At 55.8% G+C, this 20,793-nt stretch overlaps 3 protein-coding genes across 5 annotated transcripts; 1 reads left to right on the forward strand and 2 right to left on the reverse strand.

Moving 5' to 3' along the window:
* Positions 1-105: 105 nt before the first annotated feature.
* TPI1 (triosephosphate isomerase 1) lies at positions 106-3,811 on the reverse strand. The gene is made up of 7 exons (XM_084878048.1): positions 3,265-3,811; positions 1,960-2,083; positions 1,764-1,848; positions 1,556-1,688; positions 1,183-1,268; positions 785-872; positions 106-653 (listed from the first exon to the last, which is right to left on the reverse strand). Exons 1-7 carry the CDS (start codon positions 3,482-3,484, stop codon positions 535-537), a joined length of 855 nt encoding a protein of 284 aa, XP_084734174.1. The 5' UTR covers positions 3,485-3,811; the 3' UTR covers positions 106-534.
* Positions 3,812-4,548: 737 nt separating this feature from the next.
* Positions 4,549-17,682, reverse strand: USP5 (ubiquitin specific peptidase 5). 2 transcript variants are annotated; one of them, XM_084877969.1, is made up of 20 exons: positions 17,454-17,682; positions 14,170-14,295; positions 13,864-13,930; positions 13,553-13,686; positions 13,305-13,450; positions 12,868-13,052; positions 12,324-12,418; positions 11,469-11,662; positions 10,868-10,939; positions 10,483-10,570; positions 10,238-10,363; positions 9,587-9,740; positions 9,266-9,440; positions 8,552-8,640; positions 7,321-7,512; positions 6,674-6,817; positions 6,452-6,597; positions 6,084-6,237; positions 5,747-5,831; positions 4,549-5,189 (listed from the first exon to the last, which is right to left on the reverse strand). In XM_084877969.1, the coding sequence occupies exons 1-20, from the start codon at positions 17,661-17,663 to the stop codon at positions 5,096-5,098; spliced, it is 2,676 nt and encodes an 891-aa protein (XP_084734095.1). In that variant the 5' UTR covers positions 17,664-17,682; the 3' UTR covers positions 4,549-5,095. The 2 variants fall into 2 exon arrangements, with proteins under 2 accessions (XP_084734095.1, XP_084734096.1); XM_084877970.1 differs by having other exon boundaries at positions 7,390-7,512; positions 17,454-17,671.
* A 673-nt stretch (positions 17,683-18,355) lies between these two features.
* CDCA3 (cell division cycle associated 3) lies at positions 18,356-20,499 on the forward strand. 2 transcript variants are annotated; one of them, XM_084878053.1, is made up of 7 exons: positions 18,356-18,481; positions 18,695-18,873; positions 19,087-19,216; positions 19,501-19,589; positions 19,689-19,788; positions 19,919-20,022; positions 20,147-20,499. In XM_084878053.1, exons 2-7 carry the CDS (start codon positions 18,751-18,753, stop codon positions 20,300-20,302), a joined length of 702 nt encoding a protein of 233 aa, XP_084734179.1. In that variant the 5' UTR covers positions 18,356-18,481; positions 18,695-18,750; the 3' UTR covers positions 20,303-20,499. The 2 variants fall into 2 exon arrangements, with proteins under 2 accessions (XP_084734179.1, XP_084734178.1); XM_084878052.1 differs by having other exon boundaries at positions 18,357-18,481; positions 19,501-19,788.
* Positions 20,500-20,793: the final 294 nt, after the last annotated feature.

Genomic DNA, 20,793 nt, shown 5'->3' on the forward strand with positions numbered 1-20,793 from the left:
TGTGGCTTTTTTTTTCCTTCCCCCCCACAAGGGTCCCGTGGCTGCCTCAAAAAAATAAAGAGAAATGATGTGGAAACAAGTACAATGAAGGACAAACCACAAAGCTTAATGCCAGATGTTTATTCCCACCCCCAGGGGGGACTGCTCACATACACAACACACAGGCGGTGGCGCCGGCGAGGACAGGGCTCTTTCCAGCCCTCGGCTCCTGTACGATGGGAGAGGAGGGTGGCTTCTCTCCTGCCTTCAGTGGGGACGGGCTCACGGGCAAGCCCCACCCTTCTACCTCTCGGCCAAGGAGAAGCCATCTTGGTGACGTGTTTTGTTCCAATTATTATAGTAAGTAGAGAAGGGCTAGTCCCAACCATTACAGGTGTACATGGTAAAGGAGAGCTACAGTGTGGATCAGGCCACAGGGAGCAGGTGGTTCCATCAGAAGTATGTGTGGGGGTGGGGGTAAGGAGGGGCAGTTATTGGACTTCCGAGCGTCACAGTCCTTGGCATAGCAGGAAGGGCAGGGAGATGGATCTGGGCCTATTGCTTGGCGTTGATGATCTCTATGAATTCAGGCTTGAGGGACGCGCCCCCCACGAGGAAGCCGTCCACGTCCGGCTGGCACGCCAGCTCCTTGCAGTTCGCCGCGGTCACAGAACCTGGGGGAGGAGACGTGAGGGCGGATGGTCAGGGATGGGCTGGGCATGCTCCATCCCCGCCTCCATGTCTAAGCAAGGCTCAGTCTAGTTCCCAGCCCACCCCACCGCAGGCCGGAGCCAAGCCCACTCACCCCCATAAATGATGCGGGTGCACTGAGCCACTTCATCAGAGACATTGGACTTCAGCCATTCCCGGAGCTTTTCGTGTACTTCCTGGGCCTAGAGCAAGAAGCCAGACGAAGTTAAGACTCTTTCTGCCTTTCCCTCAAAGGGGAAAAGCACCCTGGCGGGGCAGTGTTGCTTCAGGGAATCCTAGAAACCCCCGAGATCCCAGTTACAACACCAGGGCTCTTCACACACACACACACCCCAGGCCCTGGAACGGATGTCCTTGGGCAAATCACTCTCCTCCTCTGGGCTTGGAGGGGGAGGGGGTCCTGTCTTTAAAATGAAGGTTGTCCCAGAGGGTCTCTGCTGTCAGTTCTACCCAAGCAGGGTAGGGTAGGGTGGGGCTCCTGGGCGTGGTTACCTGTTGGGGTGTCGCAGTCTTCCCTGTGCCGATGGCCCACACAGGTTCATAGGCCAGAACAACCTTGCTCCAGTCCTTCACGTTATCTGGGGGACAGAGATCACAGATGGCAGGGTAAACAGGAGGGAGCCACGGAGCTTGGTAGCAGGGAAATAAAGAGGGTGGTCTGCTGCCCCCTCGTGGCTGTTTAAGAAACTCCAAGAGGCATCAATACCATGGGGCAGGAGCCGAAGTGATGGAGAGGAAGCAAGGGTTCCCACCTTCCCCTCCCCTTTCCTGGATCCTGGGGACCAAGTCAGGCTGCAGGGCATCTGACCCCACCCTCTGTGCCTTCATGGGCTTGGCTGGGTTCATAGGTTCCCTTCAGAAATACCTGCGATGACCTTGGTTTGTTCAAAAACGACCTTCTCAGTGATACCAGCTTCCCTCTCATCTAGCTTCTCCCCGATGCAGGCGATCACTCCAAGTCCTTTTTCCAGGGCATGGGCCACTTTCTGCCCAATCAGCTGTGGAGGAACAGACTTGGTGAAACACCGCTCCTGAAACAAGGCATTTCTTAACCCCTTCTCCTAGTTACTAACCTCATCGGACTCCCCAAAGACGTGCCTTCTCTCCGAGTGCCCCAGGACTACCCAGGTGGCTCCGCAGTCTTTGATCATGCAGGGGCTGCGGGAAGAGACGAAGCCACAGTTCCACAGGGAGTCCACCTGTGGCTTCCCCCTCACTGAGGAAAACGAGGGGAGGGCCCCCCACACCCTCCTCCCACCTGCATCTCACCTGATCTCTCCAGTAAAAGCCCCGTTAGGCACTTTGTAGCAGTTCTGGGCAGCCACGGCGATCTTGGGATCCAGCTTCTGCCTGGCGAAGTCAATGTAGGCGGTGGGGGGTGCACAAACCACCTCTGAGGATGAGATCACAAGCAAGTCTTCATTCTCTAGACTCCATCCAGGGCTCTAGAACCCCTAGCCTTCCCCAACTGCCAGAGTTCTGCTTTCCTTCCCTCCTCACCCCAACAAGATGATCTTTGTCCACATCCCCGACTGGGCCCGTTTCCAATTCCTAGAGCCTTCCAGGTGCCCCTGAGGCCAAGGCCCTGCCCTCTGCTCTTTTAACAGCTGTGGCTCTGATTTCCTGGCGCTATTCTGGGCCTGAGCACCAAAGAGACTCAGCTTTCTCTGGGGCCCAATCCAGCCTCCCTTCCAAAATAGCTCTCGCAGGCAAGGCAAGGGTTTTTAGCAAAAGCAGAAAGGGGCCATGTCGGGGTTGGTACTGGGGCCTCTGGGGAGTAAACCAGAAGGGGCTGCCCTTCTGATCAGGCCCGGGGTTCTGTGATTTCGGGGGAGGGGAAGGACTGAGGACAGCACTCTGCAGGGGTTGTGGGTACGCAGGGAGCGGAGCGGCTCGCGGAGGAGACGCCGCGCTTTCCCCGGCTCCGGGCTGGAGAAAGCAGTCGGACCGCTCCTCATTCACAAATGGCCCGGCTGTCTGGCCCCTGCTCAGCCGCATCCGCGAAGGCAGGGCTCACCCAGGCTCCGAGGGTGAAGGGTCAGAGCGGGCGGCCCCGGAAGCCGGAGCAGCGCCGGGGGCCTCGGCGCAGCCAGGCGCGGGGCGGAGCCTCGGGGTACGTGCGGCGGCGCACGAGCCGAGCCGAGGGGGCAGGTGGCGAGGCCGCACGCCCACCCCCGCCTCCACCCGCCTCCCCGCCTCCCGCCTCCCCGCCTCCCCGCCCAGCCTCTCCCGATCGCCCGCGGGGCTGGCCTCCCTCCAGGCCCGGCTCCCAGCGGTGCAGCCCCGTCCTCCCAAAGGGCCATCTTCCTCCCGAACACCCACCAAGTCCTTCCCGGCCCCGCTGCCCGAGGGCACCGTTAGCCGAGGCCCCGATCCCCCCTCCACACACACACACACACACACACACACACACACACACACACCCGGCACTGTGGCTGTGGCCCCGGCGCCGCGGGTCCATGTCCGCGTCCAGGAGCTCGGGCGCTCAGCCTGCGCCCAGGGCCGCGGGGACTCCGGGGCTCGGAGAGGGCGCTGCCCGCCCTCCCCACCGCTCCCCGCCCCGGCGAGGCTCACCTGTGTTGGCCGGCAACTTGGCGGCGTTCAGATTGCAGATGAGTTCCGCCAGAGTGCTCTTCCTCCCATTCATCTTCCAGTTTCCCCCGACGAAGAACTTCCTGGAGGGCGCCATGTCGTCGCTGAAGCCGACACACTGAAGGTCAGTTTCACGGCGCAGCCGCGGCCACTGGCTGCTTATATAGAGCGCCGAGAAGCAGAACTCCGCCTCCTCCGCCATGGTAAGCCCGGCCCCTGCCCAAGTCCTGCCCCGAGTCCTGCCGCCGCCCTGCCGGCCCGCCCGCTGCCCGCTGCCCGCTGCCCGCGTTCTGACGTTGCCCCCTTTCTTGTAGCAACGTTCTAGGGCTCGAGGCTCAGCCGCCGCAGGAGACACCTAGGAACCCCTGCGCTGGGGGAGGGGGGGGCGCCTCTCGTCGGGACTACAGCTCCGGAGGTGGGGGGGGGGGGGCAGGGGGTAGAAGTGGTTTCCAGGGCACGTCCATCCACTCCCCTGCTGGGCTAGACCAGGGTACTGGGCACTGAGGGGGCTCCGAGGGCCATCTTCCCATCTCTGGGAAGAGGGACTCCGCCCATCCAAGCAGCTTACACATCTGACTGCCGAGCAGGTACCTTTGACCCAGGCAGGGAGAGCCTAGCCCAGTCACTGGACAAGTGACAGGGTTCAGAGGGAGAGGGACGCCCACATTGGCACAGAAACGGCACAGCTAAGAAAGAGGCTGTCGGAACCCCGAGGGCCCCCAGGAGTATCCCACGCCTTGCTCCGGTTGGCCAAGGCCTGAAAGACTGCAGGCCTGGGGCCAGGGCTCTTTGGCCACTAGGGACACTGGGGAGCACCTACTTGGGCCCCTGGAGCAGGGGTCTTCAAACTACGGCCCGCGGGCCACATGCGGCCCGCAGAGGAGTCTGATCCGGCCCACCAGGTTTTTTTGGCAGTGAGCGCAGCCGAGGTGTTACAGTAGGAATTAGTAGTTCATATAGTCCGGCCCTCCAGCTCTCTGAGGGACCGTGATCTGGCCCCCACTTTAAAAAGTTTGAGGACCCCTGCGAGGAAGTGTGAGGGGCCTGGAAGGAAGGGCTTTTGCCCCATTTTTGCTCTGTCACCCCATGCCAGTTCCCCAGATCTCACAGCCTCTAGCACACACCTCACCCTGTTTCCCAAGAGCCTCAAAAACTACTGAAAAGGAGAGAATTGCCTACAGAAGGGGCAAGGCTGGGAGTTTTTGGACGCGGGCCTTCCTGCTAGCCCCAGGGAAGACAACTCCCGCCGGCTCAAACAGGACACAGTTTAACCCATTGTACTTTTATTCACATCATGTGTTTTGGCATTTTCCAGAGGACAGGGAAGAGACAGGGTAGAGGAAAGACTGAGGCAGGAGGGCGAGGGGGTCCCCATTTCCCTCATATCCCTCCTGACCTGACCACACGGGGAGCAAACACAAAGGGGAAGGGGGAGCAGAGACACCCCCTTCGGTGGAAGAGGCTGCACAAAGCGACGCACACGCACACACACACACTCACACACAAATAAGCCCCTTCCACACCAGGAGCTGGCAGGACTAGAGAAGCAGAGGAACGAGGGCCCAGGGGGAGGGGAAGCAACATAGTCTCCTCACAGATAGGCAGACACCCTCCCGTCCCCTTCCTGCTCTATCCCCAAAGTCTCTGGAGCATCCCTCTACTCTGCTCAGCCTTTCTCCTAGCGCTCCTTCCCTGCTGCAGGGGACAAAAAGGAAAAGGGTGCAGAGCCAGCAGCTGCGGTCCACTCCCAGCCCCTCTCCCTCATGCCCGGTGGCCTGCCCCTGCCCTCCGCGGTGAAGGTCAGGACAGGCTCTTAGCTGGCCATTCTCTGGTAGAAGTAGATGTAGCCCAGGTCCTTAGGTGGCTTCTCAGAGGCACACACTTTCTGGTCATTGTAGATCACCCATCTGGGAAAGGTGGGGAGAGGTGGAAAAGGATGAACAAACTGAGCAGCCCACAATGCTTCAACCAGGTTCCTCTGACCCAGCCTCTGTGTCAATCCTGGTGACTGCGGGGAAAGCTCCCCGCACCTACAGTCCAGCTGCTACCTGTCTGGCAAAGACCACTTCCCCTGCTCGGTGTCTGCAGATCCTCCAGCATCTTTACAGCCACCCCCACCCCTAACCCATTCCTATAAGGCAGGGATCGGCAAGCTTTTTCTGTAAAGGGCCAGAAGGTTTGGCAGACCATTGAAAAGATATTAGCTACTCTACAGCACAGATAATACATAAATGACTAAGTATAGTTATGCTCATTAAAACTGCTTACAAAAGCAAGAGGCCAGGCCCAGCCCAGAGGGCTGTAGTGTGCCTGATGTTTGTGGCCAGGCACGCTCATCCCCGGTGGATTTGTGGCCCCACCAGGCAGTCCTTCACCTTCTCCACCTACTCTAAGGGTCTCCGGGATGGCCCTGCTCACTTCCACCACCACTCCCCCGTTCCCAGCGCACACCGTGGCCCCTCACCTGCCTTCCTTCTTGATGTGGCAGACGTAGTGCCCACACATGGTGGAGGTGCCCATGTGACTGATGAAGGCAAAGAGCTGGTACTCTAGGGATGGAGTGAAGGGGAGGGAGAGAAGACAATGAGAAAGGGATCCTGGAGTGACTGACAGCCCAAAGACACATCTAACAGCTCAAATTCAGGGAGTGCAGGTGTGGACTGGGGTCAAAGTCTGTCTCCGCCTCCTAGAATCCCATCGGAGTCATGTCTCAGGAAAAAGCTCCTGCCCCGAGGGAAGCAGAGCCGCCTTGGAATGAGGCTCTGGTAGAGCAGACTGTCCTCTTTCCCGGGGACACTCACTTCCAGAGCCGTCCCGGACTTTAGGTCCCACCGGCACAGACTCAGAGATGGAGTCCGCAGCTGAGCGGCCCTCCGAGATGTCCATGGCAGCTTCTGCGTCTAGGTCGTCGATGTGGCTGAAGATCCAGTCCACAGCCCGTTCTAAACTATTGTTCTTGGAGAGGAGGAAGGCATTACATTTCCAACAAGTTCGGGGGCCAGAAAACCACCAGGGAAAGCCTCAGTTCCTTCATCACAGCCACGAAGGGTGGAGCGAGCCCTGGCCATGCCACAGTGGCTGTCCCCGGTCTTGCTTATAAAGGATGGAACCTCATTTCCACCCCCTTTGTCACCAGAGGCCCCAGTCCCGAGCAGGGGCAGCCCCCTACCGTGGCCCGCAGAGCTTTGAGGGCCTGGTCCCGGGAGAAGCCCATGGAGACGATGGTGGTCACGCCCTCCTCCGGCGGGGGGTCCGCCGCCGCGCTGGTGGAGCCAGGCCCGCTGGAGCCGGGCAGGATGAGGGGGTTTGCAAAATCTGTGGGTGCGAAAGGGTTGAAGTGTTTGGGGGAGGGTGGTGGCCCTGCCAGGCCCTGCTACCCAGCCCCACCTACCTGGATCATCCATGTGAGACATGACCCAGTTCATGGCGGCCTCGGCGCCGCTGTTGCCGGTGTAGTAGACAGCTTTGCGGCAGGCATCCATCGGGAAGCCCATCTCCACCAGCTGGATGATGACCGACTCGTCCAACATGGGGGCTGTGGGGGGAGAAGTGTGGGCACAGTGACCAACTCCTTGGGCCACTACTGGCTCCACCTTCCCCTCTTCCCCACACGCCAGCCCCAGCCCTCTCTTAACCACTCCATCCATGCATTTTTCTCCCACAGCCTGGCACCTTATCCCAGAACTGAAACGACAGACAACACAACGTGGGTCCAATATCCTAAAGGCACAGACCAACACTGAAGATCCCCCACGGGTCCCCTTCCTTGCCCAGTCTCACAGAATGGGCCCTTTCTCTGGACTATGACAGGTAGCCCCCACCCCTAACCAATAGATGACAAGGGTAGGGAGGCAATTAGCCCACACTACTACCATCCACACGGAGAATGTGGCTGGGAGTGCTTCAGTGGGTCCCCAGTCAGGGCGGAGGACAGGAAAGGGAGGACAGGAGAAACACAGAGGACAGGATGTGGGGAGGCAGGCGGAGAAGACCCCCATCAGTAAGGGAGAGAGACAGGCAGGAAAAAGAATCACTAACATGTCGGAGAGGAGAAGTGAGGGGAGCAGAAGGAGTCTTCGTCTTCGTTGCCATAGAAACCAAGGCTACCTTTGGGCTCATCCGGAGTGACCAGGGGTGGGGCAATGTCAGGCAGCTCCTCCTCCCCAGGCTGCAGCCCTGTACCCCTCAACTGGGAGATGTCTAGCTCATCCGGCATCTCGATGGACACATCTGTAATGGGAACGGCAGGAAAAGGTCACTCAGGAGCTCCCTGGGGCCCTCCCTGAAAAAGCACTTTGACGCTCAAGCCCAGGCACCATATCTTAGCCCTGCCCTGGAATATGACGCTGTTTAGAGAATCCAGTCTTAGGGATCTGGTGTAATAAAAATAATTGTGGCCTGGGAGTCAGGAGACCTGGATTCTAGTCCCAGATAGACCACAAATGAGCTACGGGCAAGGAAGGGCCTCCAACTTGTGGGACAGGATGATTTTATACTTCTGTGAGTCTCAGCTTATCTAGGAAATTAAGTTAAATCAGAGTTCTCAAAATCACCAGGGGCCTGTAAGGTCCATGAGAACTAATTATTTCCAGATTATTAAAATGAAAAACATCTTAACAACTGTAAAAATAAAAATTGTAAAACTACAGCCCGAAACCGGTTTGGCTCAGTGGTAGAGCGTCGGTCTGCGGACTGAAAGGTCCCAGGTTCGATTCCGGTCAGGGGCATGCACGTTGGTTGCGGGCACATCCCCAGTAGGGGGTGTGCAAGAGGCAGCTGGTTGATGTTTCTCTCTCATCGACGTTTCTAGCTCTCTAGCTCTCTCCCTTCCTCTCTGTAAAAAAATCAATAAAATATATTTAAAAAAAATTTTTTTTAAACTACAAAGAGTTTTTGGGTTGTAAATTATAACTAAAATCAAAGAATCTTGGCTCTGGCCAGGTAGCTCCGTTGGTTAGAGTGGCGTCCCCATATGCCAAGGTTGTGGGTTTGATCCCTGATCAGGGCATCTACACGAAGCAACCAATGAATGCATAAATAAGTGGAACAAACCAATGTTTCTCTCTCTTAAATCAATACATTAAAATACCACAAAGAAGTCTAATATTTTTAGTCAGTGCTTTTCAAACTAGACACATTTGGAAACATCTAAGGTAATGCTTTCTTCTTTCAGAGGGAAGTTAGAGAAACATTAGTTTACATATACCAAGGCCTCTTCTTTGTCTAGCATTTTCTGCTCAACCTCCCTCCCGTGTCCCGGCCATCATACCCAGTTTCTTGGGTACCCAGTCTAAGCCGAAGGTGAACTTCTTGATCTGGATGACCAGGTAGTCAGGGAATGAGGCAAATCGTGTGGTCCTAGGGAAGAGAGAATGCCCTGGTACCCAGACAATCCCAAGCTTCTATCCTGAAAGCCCCGCCCTGGGGTTCAGCCTCTCACGGGTAGAAGACCTAACAGCTCAGAAGATACCCCATATTCTCATCTCGCCCTGGGCAGGCATCAGAGCATCTGCAAACGGAGCAGAGGGAGCCAGGACAAGGGCTGGCTTGTTGAGAGGAGCAGCACAGGGGTGGTGGCTGACGTCTCTGAAGACCACAGCACTCTTACAGATCTCAAGCTCATGCCAACACAGTTAGGCAAAAAGTAAAAGCATTTGCTGGAAACCCACACTCTGTTCACCAGTGATACTCAGTGCCTGCCCTGCCAGGATCGAGGGAGTGGAGAGCTGGCTAAAGTGACCCTGTGCCATGAGGAAGAGGGAGGGGTTGGCCAGGACAAGGAATATGTAGTAATCGTCTGCATCTGCTCCTGCTGGAGCCTCTCGGTTCCCCCCAGGGCCTCTTGGTTTCCCATTCCAGTCACTGATGCAATTCCGAGATTCCACCCAAAGAAGGAACGACAGAACGAGGAAGGGGCAGATGGTATCTCAGGGACCACCCTGACAGAGGCCCGAAACCCTCAGCCCAGACCAACAGGACTTACTTGACAGCTACTGACTTGGCCTGCAGAGCCGTGCTCCAGAAGTCGTCCACCTGCTCGGGGGCCCCGTAGGCCTCCAGGCAGGAGCTGAAGGGCACCTGGGCCCGAACCAGCTCTGGCAGTGGCAGCTTCTCCTCCTCGGCTTGCCGCTTCTTCTCCTCATACTCCAGAAGCTCCTCTGGAGACAGAATTGGTGGGCGGAGCCTTCAGAGGGTGACGCCCTTCCCCTCCTCGCCTGGCCCTGCTGGCTCTGCGTCCCGCCCGCCACGCATCTGTATATGGTCCTGCTATTTCTTTTAACAAAGCTCTGCTGAGAGCCCCTACCTTTGTTAAGGGCCGCGTCCATGGGCACAGGCAGCTGCATGATGTAGTCCACTCTCTGCGTGTACTTCACCTTCTCTGTGGCCAGGCACTTGATTTTTTCCTCCACCAAGAAGCGGAACACCTCGTTAGGATTTTCAGAACTCCGGCAATTCCTCTATGGGAGAGAGGCAGGTGGGGAGGTCTGGGTAGCCAGGGACTGAAACGGGGGCCTAATAGGGTCCTTGGTGGTTAGGGAGGCAGCAGCGGGGAAGGGAAGGGAGACTACCCCTGAGAGCGCAGGGATGCCGGAACAGAGCGGAGGCCGTCCCTAGTTACCCACCCCCCCGATCCTGGCCCGTCACAGCACTGTGGGGCTGCACTGGAGTGTGCTTGTAGTACTCCCGATAAGTAGGAAGTATACAGAGCATTTTCGTTGGGGTGTATCCTTCATGAGGCAGCCCATCAAGAGTAAGGACCACTGCTGGGCTCTACTGTTCTCCTTGGGTGTCATTGCTGCCACAGGGAAGGCACAGTGCATGCAGGCTGCCAGGTGCAGAGGTGGGGTTGGGTGGGGCTGACAGGCAGGGCGGGGCAGGAGGGAGAGGGAGTGACTTGCAGGTGAATGGGAGGACTTGGAAGAGTGCCCTCCCTTGTCATCTTCTCAGCCCTTACCTCCACCATGTTGATAAGGTGAAGGAAGAACTCTTGGGCGTCCTGCTGTCGGTTGGTGGAGAACTCGGGGTGACCCTTGCCAACGAGGGCCTTGAACATCCGAGGGGCAATGCCATCTTGAACTTCCTAGGCAGAGCCAGGGCAGCAAATTAGCTGGGGCTCCAGAGGCCAACAAGTGAGACATCTCCCAGACCTCAGTTTCCCCATAATTCCAGAGCCTGCAAGGGACAGCGTCCTTGACTCACCTTGTGTTCTGACACCTGCTCCCCATTGCCGGACTCCGGGGCCAGCTTGGAATACTCTCCAGAGAGAAGGCCATGGCCCAGCTTGGCCCTACGTTAACACCCAAGAGAACCAATTGGCTTTAGTCAACCCATGATAATCTGACATCTGCTATCCCTCTTCCTCCCCAACTCAATCCTGGCTGAAAGCCCTCCTTAGACAACTCTGTGAAATGTGGGAAACCTCAGGTTCCCATTTCAAGGCAGTAAGCATGCCGAGAAGGCAATCATCTGACAGCGTCTAACCGGCCAGGGCTAAACTGCTGCCCCTCCAGGCGGTCACGGAGGAGAGAGGAGGCAGACAGGCTGCAAGGCGGTCAGAGCTTCATATATAGGACCTGCTACATACACCTGGGTGCTGAAGTCCTGGGTCGGGTCTGTCGGGGCATTCTGGAAGATCTTCTCCAGCTTATCCACGTACCTAAGAGTCAAGGAAAGGAGAGTTGGAGGGGCTTTGGTCTGGGCTCAGCCAAAAAGGGAGAAATTATCTACCAGCTGAGCAGACAGGCTCCCTCCACAGTGGGGAGTTACGTGGTTGAACTTGGAGTCCATTTCTCTCCATGGGCCTGCCCTTCTTCCCTTCTCAGCTACATCAGCAGGCAGTGCACTGAGGCAGCCTTCCAGCCCCCTCGAGAAGGCATGTGCCTTCCTTCGGCCTTAGTGTCCCCAGTCCCCCCCTCTTCCCCAGGGTTACATGTCCATGTTAGATGTTATCTGATGTCATGTGCCTAAAATAAAGACCACCTGCTCACCCTGGAGTCAGTCAGGAGGCCTCAGAGAGCCCTGGGATTTGGTGTTCTGCTCTCAGTGGGGCTTGTGTGTGACTGGGTATCGATGGTGCAGAGGGCAGCTGAGAGCTGTGTGCCCAGAGCTGGTGACCCAGAGAGGAGCTGGGGCGTAGGAGTGCGGAGCCCGGGCTGGGGTGGGGAGGGTGGGGGGGCACCACTCACTTCCTCTGGAAGTCGGGGATGCTGAAGAGCACCTGGACCACTGAGTTGAGGTAGCAGCTGTTACCCAGGTTTCGGATGCCGGTGTAGCCGGGCCCGAACAGGGGCTTCAGTGACACACCCGACTCCTGAATCAGCTCCCATTCGCCAATGCGCTGGTTCATATCTATCTCCAACTCGGTCATCGTCTTGTCCGTCTGCAGGGAAGGGGCACTTCAGACAAGAGGTGGGACTCAGCCCTAGTTTTCCCATTGATCTGTCACAGATCTAGGACGAAACCCAGCTGGAGCCTAGATCTGCTGAACGGTGGAGGCATGCTGGATATCGTCCAGTCTAAGTCTAGGTGGCCACAGCAACTGTTCCAGAGGCGTGATTGAGGGAATGAATGAACGCGACATCCTCTGCCTGAAGCGTTTTTTTCCATTCCAAAGTTACCCCTCCTCACCCCTCAGGTCTCCACTCAAGCAATGGCTTCCTCAGAGGAACTTCCCTGATGCCGAGGCTAGGCCAGGTCCCCACCGCAAACTATGGCTGCTCCCTCCAATCTCTTGTACCCCACACAGTTTTCAATGATTCAGTTATTTGTGTGAGCGTATGATCAATGGCTGCCTTTCCATATATATTATTAGTCGAAAGGAAGAAAGGAAGGACCACACCTGCCTTATTAGTGACCAGCGCATACTAGGTACTCAGGAGTACTCAATGAATGAACATGATTCTAGAAAATTCTTCAAAGCCCACATATCCTGGGGACTGGAATAACTGTGGCAAATGCAACTCTCCAGTATTCTGCCCCAGGCAGGGAAGAAGGGCCTAAAGGGCAGGAATGAGAAGAATCTAAACCCAAACGGATCGTACCTTTTGCATCCTCAGCATGTTGATGCCAAAGTGGGACAGGTGCTCAGCCAGGTTGGGGTCCAGGACCATGTCGTCCTCATCATAAGAGAACACATCTGGGATAGGAGGCGGAGGCAGTGTCACAGGGGTGGCTCAGGACTGGCCTGACCACTGATGTCACGCCCTGCCCTGAGGGGCCTTGATGGGATAGAAGGATGAGCCTGTAGGATAACCCTCTTGGCACCCTTGAACCTTCTGGGGATGGCTATCAGGAAAGATGGGGTGAAACAGGGTGAGGGTTGGAATTCATCGTGACCCCGAGGGATAAGGGTCTAGTGTCAGCTGAGTTGGGAGGGTTGCTTACTTATCGGATAATAATAATAATAATAATAATAACTTCTAGAAATAGAGGACTGAGGTTTGCAGGGTAACTGGAGATTTAGTCTTATCTGCGACATTTTCATTGTTTGTCAGGAGAAGGCACTCATGGAGTATTTGTGCCAATAAAACGAGTGAGAGCTGAAGGACATCTGGCCTGGAGGTGGCTGGGGGGGGGGGGGAGTACCGGCGCCGTCGGGGGTGATGGTGCCCAGTTTGACCGCCAGCGGGTAGCCTGTCTCCCGGTAGTGCTCCGCTGCGTGGTTGTTGCCCCCACTGCCGTCGAAGTAGCGTCGGCCGCAGAGGATGGAGCCATCGGTCAGGTTGAGCCACAAGTTTTCTCTCATGTCACACTTGGAGCACTTCCAGCCACTAACCCAGGAGAAAAATATGGACTGCAATACGGGTCAGGGGTATCTCAGAGTGGAGGAGAAAGGGGACTCCCTGGGTCCTGCCAATCCATGAGCTCTCCGTCCTCCTCTGCTCTCTCTGGGCGTCCACGTTTAGTTCTTCCCCACGTCTCCCCAGCTGTCCTGCCAGCCCTCTCTCCCACCAGATCCCCAGGAGCTGCCTCTTTGCTCCGCTCTGGGGCTTGTGCCTCGAGGCCGAGGGGCCAGGTCTCACCAGGGCGGGATTCGAGCAGGGTTGTCCAGCTGCTTGAGGTTGAAGGCATGCTTAGACACCTGCCGTACTTCCCCGTCCCAGGCCTGGATCTCCTGCTTGCGGGAGGCCGAGTCGGCCGACAGTAGAGCCTCCACTGCACTGGTCACCTGGGGAGAGAGAGGGTCAGAGACAGCCCCCAGCCCCCGGCCCCGCTTTAGCTTTCTCAGTGCTCGCCCTAAAATCTCGGGAGGGTGGGGAAATGTTCATACCCGATCTCTGACAAACTCAGGCAGTCCCCCCAACCCATCCCGGGCAATCTCCAAGTAATCCGGCAAAATGACAATCTTCACATCCTCATCGTACTCAAACTTGTCCTCGTTGATGTCAAACCCGCCTTCGACACCTGGGAGACAGGGAAGAAGAAGAGTAGGACAACGACCACGGGTGGATGTCCCTTCGCTGATACAGCACTTGACTCCGTCCCTTCCAGAGTTCAAGGCCCACTCATCAGGCTCATTCCTTTGGGGCTTTCCTAGTTCAAGATCAGCTCAAAAAAAGAATGAGACGCGGTGGTGCTCACCAATAGCAAGCCGGGTGGGCTTCTTCCGTGGGGGGTCTCCAGTGCCTGCAGCGGTGTCCTCCTCTTTCTGCAACGGGGCAGGAAGGGCAGGATCAGCAATGAGCCCAGGTAAGGGAGAAACGGGGTGAATGGACGGGATGCAATGAGTTAATCTCAGAACAGAATGGAGCTAAAACACATGTGCTGGGTTTTAAGGATACCAACCGAAGCAGGTGAGAGGGGAATTGAGGCCTGCGGAACAGATTCAAAGTGGGGGCCCAGTGGGACGTGCCGGGAGGTCCCCAGGCCCAGCCACCCCGTCCCTACCGGGCGCCGGGTCCGCCGGAGGTGCAGGTAGACGCGCTGGCCCGTCTTGTTGAAATGTCTCTCCACATACTGTTTCCCGAAACCCAGGAATGTGTTCATGCAAATGTAGAGGCCACCCTCCGACTCCTGCAGGACAAGAAGCAGGGAGGAAACACGGGGGATGAAGCCTGGCCAGGCGGGAAGACGAAGACCCGGGGCTCGAAAACTCCTGGTTTCCAAAGAAAGGTTCTGTTCTCTAACAAGGTGCGGCTCTTGGTAAGACATTTACCTACTTAGTACTCAGAACATGGCTAAGGTTCTCCCCATCCTTTGATAACAGCCAACAAGGACACCAGGAGCCAAACACCTATCAGTCACCATTCCTCTTCCTCCTTGCTCCTTCGTTGGAGCCCTCCCATCAACCGCAGAGAACTCCCTCCACCTCCTCTCTGGACCCGAGAGACCCAGGAAATAAAAGGAGACCAAACACCCTAGACTTCCAGGACCAGAAATGACATGCAGAGGAGATCAGGGTCCTTCCTTGGAGAGGCAAGACCTGCATGTCAGACACTGAACCTAAACCAAGGACAACATGACAAACCCCACCTGATCTCCGGGATTAAGAAAACCTACCAACATGCATAACCCATGGACACAGACAACAGGGTAGTGAAGGCCTGGGGTGGGGGTGGGAGGTCAACAGGAGAAAAAGGGTGACATATGTAATACTTTCAATAATAAAGATTAAAAAAAAAAAAAAGAAAGAAAGAAAAAGAAAGAAAACCTACCAAACTACCAGACTGGACAAGCAGATTCTTATAGCACATCTAACCCCAGAGCATGCCAGCAAGACCAGATCTTTCACACTCTGCGAGGTAGTAGAACCCGGTCCACAGTGCATCTTCTCCCTCCTCTCCTGCTGGAGCCTGACTCCAGGGGAACAATGCCCGGGTGCAGCTCACAGCTAACGGTGGACCCAGCCAGGCAGGGATCGTGTCCTTCCCCAGCCACCCTGTCACCTCCCCTCTGACCAGTAACTAATTCCCCAATGAAGTCCCATCAACCTCCAACCTCAAAGCCAGCCCCTTTCTAGAACAACCTAGCAACGCTTTCTGCCTGGGGTATATGTGAGACAGGTAGAACACATCTACCCCAGGCAGGAAACACGGAAAGACAGGCGTCCACTCTTAGCCACGGCTGACGGGAGAGGGATGGGCTTCCCGGACACTGAGCAAGTCTCCCAGGGCCTTTGTGACTCAAGTGATGGAGAAGGAAAGTGGGACAACAGCGTCTTCCCTTAGACCCCCCATATCCAAGGTTTTGAGCAACAGCAGGCATCTTCTTCCTGGAATAAAAGCCCCAGTGGCCTTGAAAAATTCTCTGCTGTCACAGTAAAATTAGGGCATCATCTAAGGCAGTTCTTGATCCCACAGATGGTGTTCCACCCCCTAGAACAGTGTGGAATATAATAGTTGTAAACAAATAGAGCATTTTTCATCAGGCAGGTCACGTAAGCTCTCTTCCTTTTTTACTTTTTAAAAAAAATATTGACTCCCCACAGAGAGGAAGGGAGAGGGATAGAGAGTTCGAAAAATCGATGAGAGAGAAACATCAATCAGCTGCCTCCTGCACCCCCCCCCCCTCCACTGGGGATATACCCGCAACCAAGGTACATGCCCTTGACCGGAATCGAACCTGGGACCCTTCAGTCTCCAGGCCAAGGCTCTATCCACTGAGCCAAACTGGTTTCGGCACGTAAGCTCTCTTTCTACCAGGAACCCAATTTGAAGATAATCAAATGTTTTGGAAGTTCATTAGCAAAGCAACTCAGCCGCACGAGAGCTCTCCTGACTTGGGGTGAAAGGAGTAAAGTGTAATAAGATGACCAAAATCCCTTTTGGATTACTCAAAGCAGTTACTAGGAGAAAGACAGGAGTTTAAAGAGGAATCCACGGACTTCTACCATCAGTTGGTAATTAAGAAAAACCTTTTCCTCCTGAGAAAGATGGTGGGTGCCTCCGAGCCATGCCTCTGGTAACCGGGGGCATGAGGAAACTGCAGGGATTAAACTCCTCTGTTAGAAATGAAAAATGCTGGTTTCACCAAGGATTGGGAACCCTGAAGCTCTGCTCTGAGCAGTCTTCTTTTAGCTTTAGCTTTACCAAAGCCAGACTGTAGAGAAGCAGCACATTGTTTGAGGTCAAGCTCAAAGCCTAGCAAACCAAGCAAACCACAAATCAGTGGTGATCCTACCCTTGGCTTTAGATCATGCTCCCATAACTCAGCATTGCATTAATGATCCTTTCCACTCTGACTTGCAGTTTTCCTGGCCATGAGCTGGTCTGGCTGAACACCCAGGGCAGGGCCCAGAGGCTTGAGGGGAGGGCTGCTGAGGGGGGCGGATCCCAACCAGGCTGCTGCCCTCTCAGCTCAGGCTCTGCCCTGGCTGGAGCCTCGTCTCTGCAGGAGGGTGACACAGAGGGAGAAATGCAGGAAGGGAGGTACCGGGTGGAGCCTGCATAACGTGAAGCATGGAGTGGGTGGTGGCTTTGTCTAACTAGCCAAGAGTGCCAATGGGATGGGAAAGAGGCCTTAGTATCATGTAAAAAAGAAACCCTCTCTCTAAAAATACTTTGAAAAGGGTCCCCTCTGCTTTCTGTGATGCGCGGGAAAGAGGGGGCCGAGGGAATGGTTCATCTTCAAGAAGAAAACGACTAGAGCTTTCCTCCCCTCCCTACCACCAATGACCCACCTCCCCGCCCCCTGTCCATATTAATCATGGGTGGAGGCTCCGTAGCTCGGCCTTTCTCAGAAACGGCCTTCCTCACGGCCACTTGCAGACTACGAGGCGCCTGGGAACCGCAGCATCCATCCTCCAACCTCAACCGTGCCCCAGAACAGTGGGGGTTCGCCCCATCCTTCCTACACGAGACTACAAACCCCGGAGAACCATGCGCGATAGGCAAGGCCAACTCCCAGGCTTTCGCAGGTCTCCACTTGGGAGATGTAGTCCGATGATCGGGTTGCGCCCCTAGCTTAGAACGGCAGAGGGAAGAGAGCGACTACAATCCCCACAGTGCTTCACGAGATGGGGAGCGGCTGAAGTGGGCGCGGTGGCTTCCGGGGGCGGTAGTCACCCGACAGCTCCAGCTAACTAAAAGCTACGGCAGCGAGTAGCATGGGAGACTACACGTCCCATGGTGCACCGCAAGGAGGCGGTAGCCCAAGCCTTGCAAGGCCCCGGCAGAATGACCAGGGCTATGGAAGGAAGTCGTGCTCGCTGCGGACGTGGGGAATGGGCTTACCGGTGTGTCGAAGGAGAAGGCGCACTCGTCTTTGTGGACCCGGTCTCCAGCCTTAGGGACCCGGATCGTCGGTAATACTGACAGCAGCGCCTCCTCACTCAGCTCCGCCATGACACCGGCAGTAGCTCCTTCACACAGAGCAGCTCCCACCTTTCCTAGTCCCCCTCCCCGTACTCCGGCGGTCCAATGAGCGCTACTCGTTAGGTGCATGCGCTCCAGGGAAGACGCGCGAGAATGGCAGTTGGACGGAGCCTGCCTCCTAGTGCTCCGCCCTCTGCCCTACTCTTGACTAAAGCCAATGAAAAGCGCCTCCAAGGCAATCGATGGCCGAAAGGACCAATCCCCCTCTTCCAGGGCCGGGCAGCGAGGTGGGCCCCCGGAGTTTTCGCTGCTCGCACTCTGGGACCCCGCTACGGTCCCTTCGCTTGCCTCCCATTGAGGAGCAGAAACGGACAGTTGTGTAAATCAGAGACTTTCCTGGAGACTTGGTATTTGGAAGGGGCCTACCTAATGAGGCGGAGTGTAAGCGGGTTAGAGTCTAGTGACTGATGACGCCGTCAGCCTCTACGAATTACTATTTCTCTTGCTTCAAAAAATCCTTCATAACTCTGTCTCCGCCTGCATCTGTACATGATAGCATAATCATTCTATCTCTTTTTCTATTTTTTTTAAAATAAAATAACTTGGTTTTGAAGCTGAAGGTCTCAAAAGCAAAGACGGGCACTCCTTAAAGTTCCACGATGGACAATTTGCACCCTAATAGGAACAAAATTCCCCTTTTATCCAGGAGGCGTCACCGCCGGGTGAGCCGAGCCGCTCCCCATTGACCTCGTGGTTCCCATGATAGACGTCCTCTCAGCCCAATGGCTTTCCTCCCTGTGGGCGGGTCTCACAGAGCGGGCCTATAGGAGCCCGTGTCAGCTCAGCCAATAGCGTCACGGCAGGGGGCGTGGCGGGAGGTTTGAAAGTCAGCTTCGGGAACTGAGGCTGCAGCTGTTTGTTGTGCACCCAAGTGGAGTTGGGGCCCGGTAAGTGATTTAAATAAATGAGTGAGCTAGTTAGAGGGTTCTGCAGGCCCGGAATGAGCCGCCTGGTCAGCTGCACCAGCCACCGTGCCCACAGAGGCCTCTGGCCCAGCGGCCAGGAGATTCCTTAGCTGGGATCTGGGAAGATCGGGTGGTCTGGGGTCCCAGGTTGAACACGGTCGCGGGGAGGGCTGAGACCTGAGTCACTTCTCACAGGCATACCCTCCTCGCCCCGGGCCGGGCCCTGCCCGACCCTCTTCCTCGGGATTGAGATGGGCTCAGCCAAGAGCGTTCCAGTCACGCCGCCGGCGCGGCCTCCGCCGCACAACAAGCTTCTGGCTCGAGTGGCGGACCCGCGTTCACCCAGTGCCGGCATCACGCGCACTCCCATCCAGGTACTCTGGGTCGCGTGAGGGGTAGGAAGAGAAACTCCGCATTCTTTGGCCTCTGCCCAATCTGATTTTAAGGGAGCCACCACTCCCTACCTCTACATTCCCCGAATGTCGGAAGGCCTTGGCAGTTCCTGCCTGAAACATTGGCCTAAGCCTGGAAACCTGGGAGGAAAGAAGAGTCAGGGCTCATACTTTAATGGCCTTTGGTCTTGACAGGTGGAGAGCTCTCCACAGCCAAACCTAGCATCCGGGAAACAGCTGGAGGATCCTAACCAGGCCGAGGACTCAGATCCCCGCTCTCCTACCCTTGGCATTGCATGGACGCCTATGAAGACCACCAGCGGAGGTGAGTGTTGGGCCCAGGGAATTCTGATGAGGTTTTCAGCTGGCATTCTTGGGCCAATGAAGCCATCCTCTCAGGGCTCCTTCTTAAAGGAGCCTCTATCCTCCTCCTGTGAACCCATCTCACTCTTTTCTCAACATTTTGCTCTCTCTCACCTTGATTTCCCTCTTAATTTCTCTCCCACCATGGTTCCTAAGGCTTTTATATTTTTTTCTTCTGTGCTGAACAATTTGTATCAGGGAGTCACTGTCTCCCTTCATGTCTCTCCCTTCACGTCTCTCCTCTAGAGCTCACAGCCCCACTGGTGAAAGAGCTGAGTGAAGAATTTGAGGCGGAAACCCCCAAGTCAAATCTCCCCCCAGAGCCTGTTCTAGAGGTACCATCCTCTTCTGAGGTGGACTTGCCTCTGGGCACCCAGTGTTCCCTTGAGGACCAGATGCCTCATGGGAGCCAGACTGAGCTCCCCTCCAAGCAGGTGTTTTCCGAGGAAGAAACAGGACAGCCCTCAGAAACACTTATGACCGGCCAGGGCTCAGACAAGCCCACGAGGGACCCTGAGACGCCTAGATCCTCAGGTAAAGAACCTAAGGGCAAGTATAAGGAAGAGAAGCTGGAATGATGTCCTGATGTCTACAGATAGTTTAGGAGGAATGAACTGTAAGCCCCTAATTTTGGCTCCTTTCTTGAACTCTTTACCCACCCTAGGTTCTAAGCGAAATAGACGGAAACCAAAGGGCAAGGCACTAGGGAGATCTCCCCTCACCATCCTGCAGGATGACAACTCCCCTGGGACTCTGACACTACGCCAGGTAAAGGGAGAGGGTGAGGGCTGTTCCTAGGATGTCCAACATAGAGGTGGGAGGCCGTGTACCCTATCATCCCTCTCTCGAACAACCTCCCTCCCTCCCCCAACTTGCATACTGCCTTCTGTAGGGTAAGCGGCCTTCTCCCCTGAGTGAAAACGTCAGGGAACTAAAGGAAGGGGCCATTCTGGGAACTGGACGACTTCTGAGAAGCGGAGGACAAGTGTGGGAGCAAGGTCAGGACCATGACAAGGAAAACCAGCACTTTGCGTTGGTAGAGAACTAGGCCAGGGGTGGCCCCAGCCCTGGGTTCACCAGAGTCTAGCGATATTCCGCGTCCTCGCGCCTCTTCTTTCCCTGGGAGACTGGAAAGACTCATTTTCTTCGACTCCCCCTAAACTACCAGCTCTGGAACGAATAGCTTTCTTGGGCTTTCTTTGTGTATAATGTGTTTCTTGTAAATTAAAGGAAGTGGTTTTAAGTGATGTTGCTAACTGTTGTACTTAAACCTTGCACTGGGTCGTCTTCGTGTAGAAAGGCAGCCTGGGGAGCTTGGGTTCCTGGCCCGAGTGCCCTGCACCGGTACCTCCAGTCTCCTCAACGCACCTCCCTTAAATTCTGGTGTTCACCAGGACTCTGCCCTAGGCTCTTTCCTCTTCATTTCTAAGTATTAACTACCACTTACCTCTATTCTGATTACTTCCGTCTCTCTGTCCAACCCTGACCTTATCCATCTGCCCCATAGGCACTCCAAAATCAGTTTGTCTTAAAATTGAA

The sequence above is a fragment of the Pipistrellus hanaki genome, assembly GCF_964339955.1.
Source record: "Pipistrellus hanaki genome assembly, chromosome: 3".
NCBI lineage: Eukaryota > Metazoa > Chordata > Mammalia > Chiroptera > Vespertilionidae > Pipistrellus > Pipistrellus hanaki.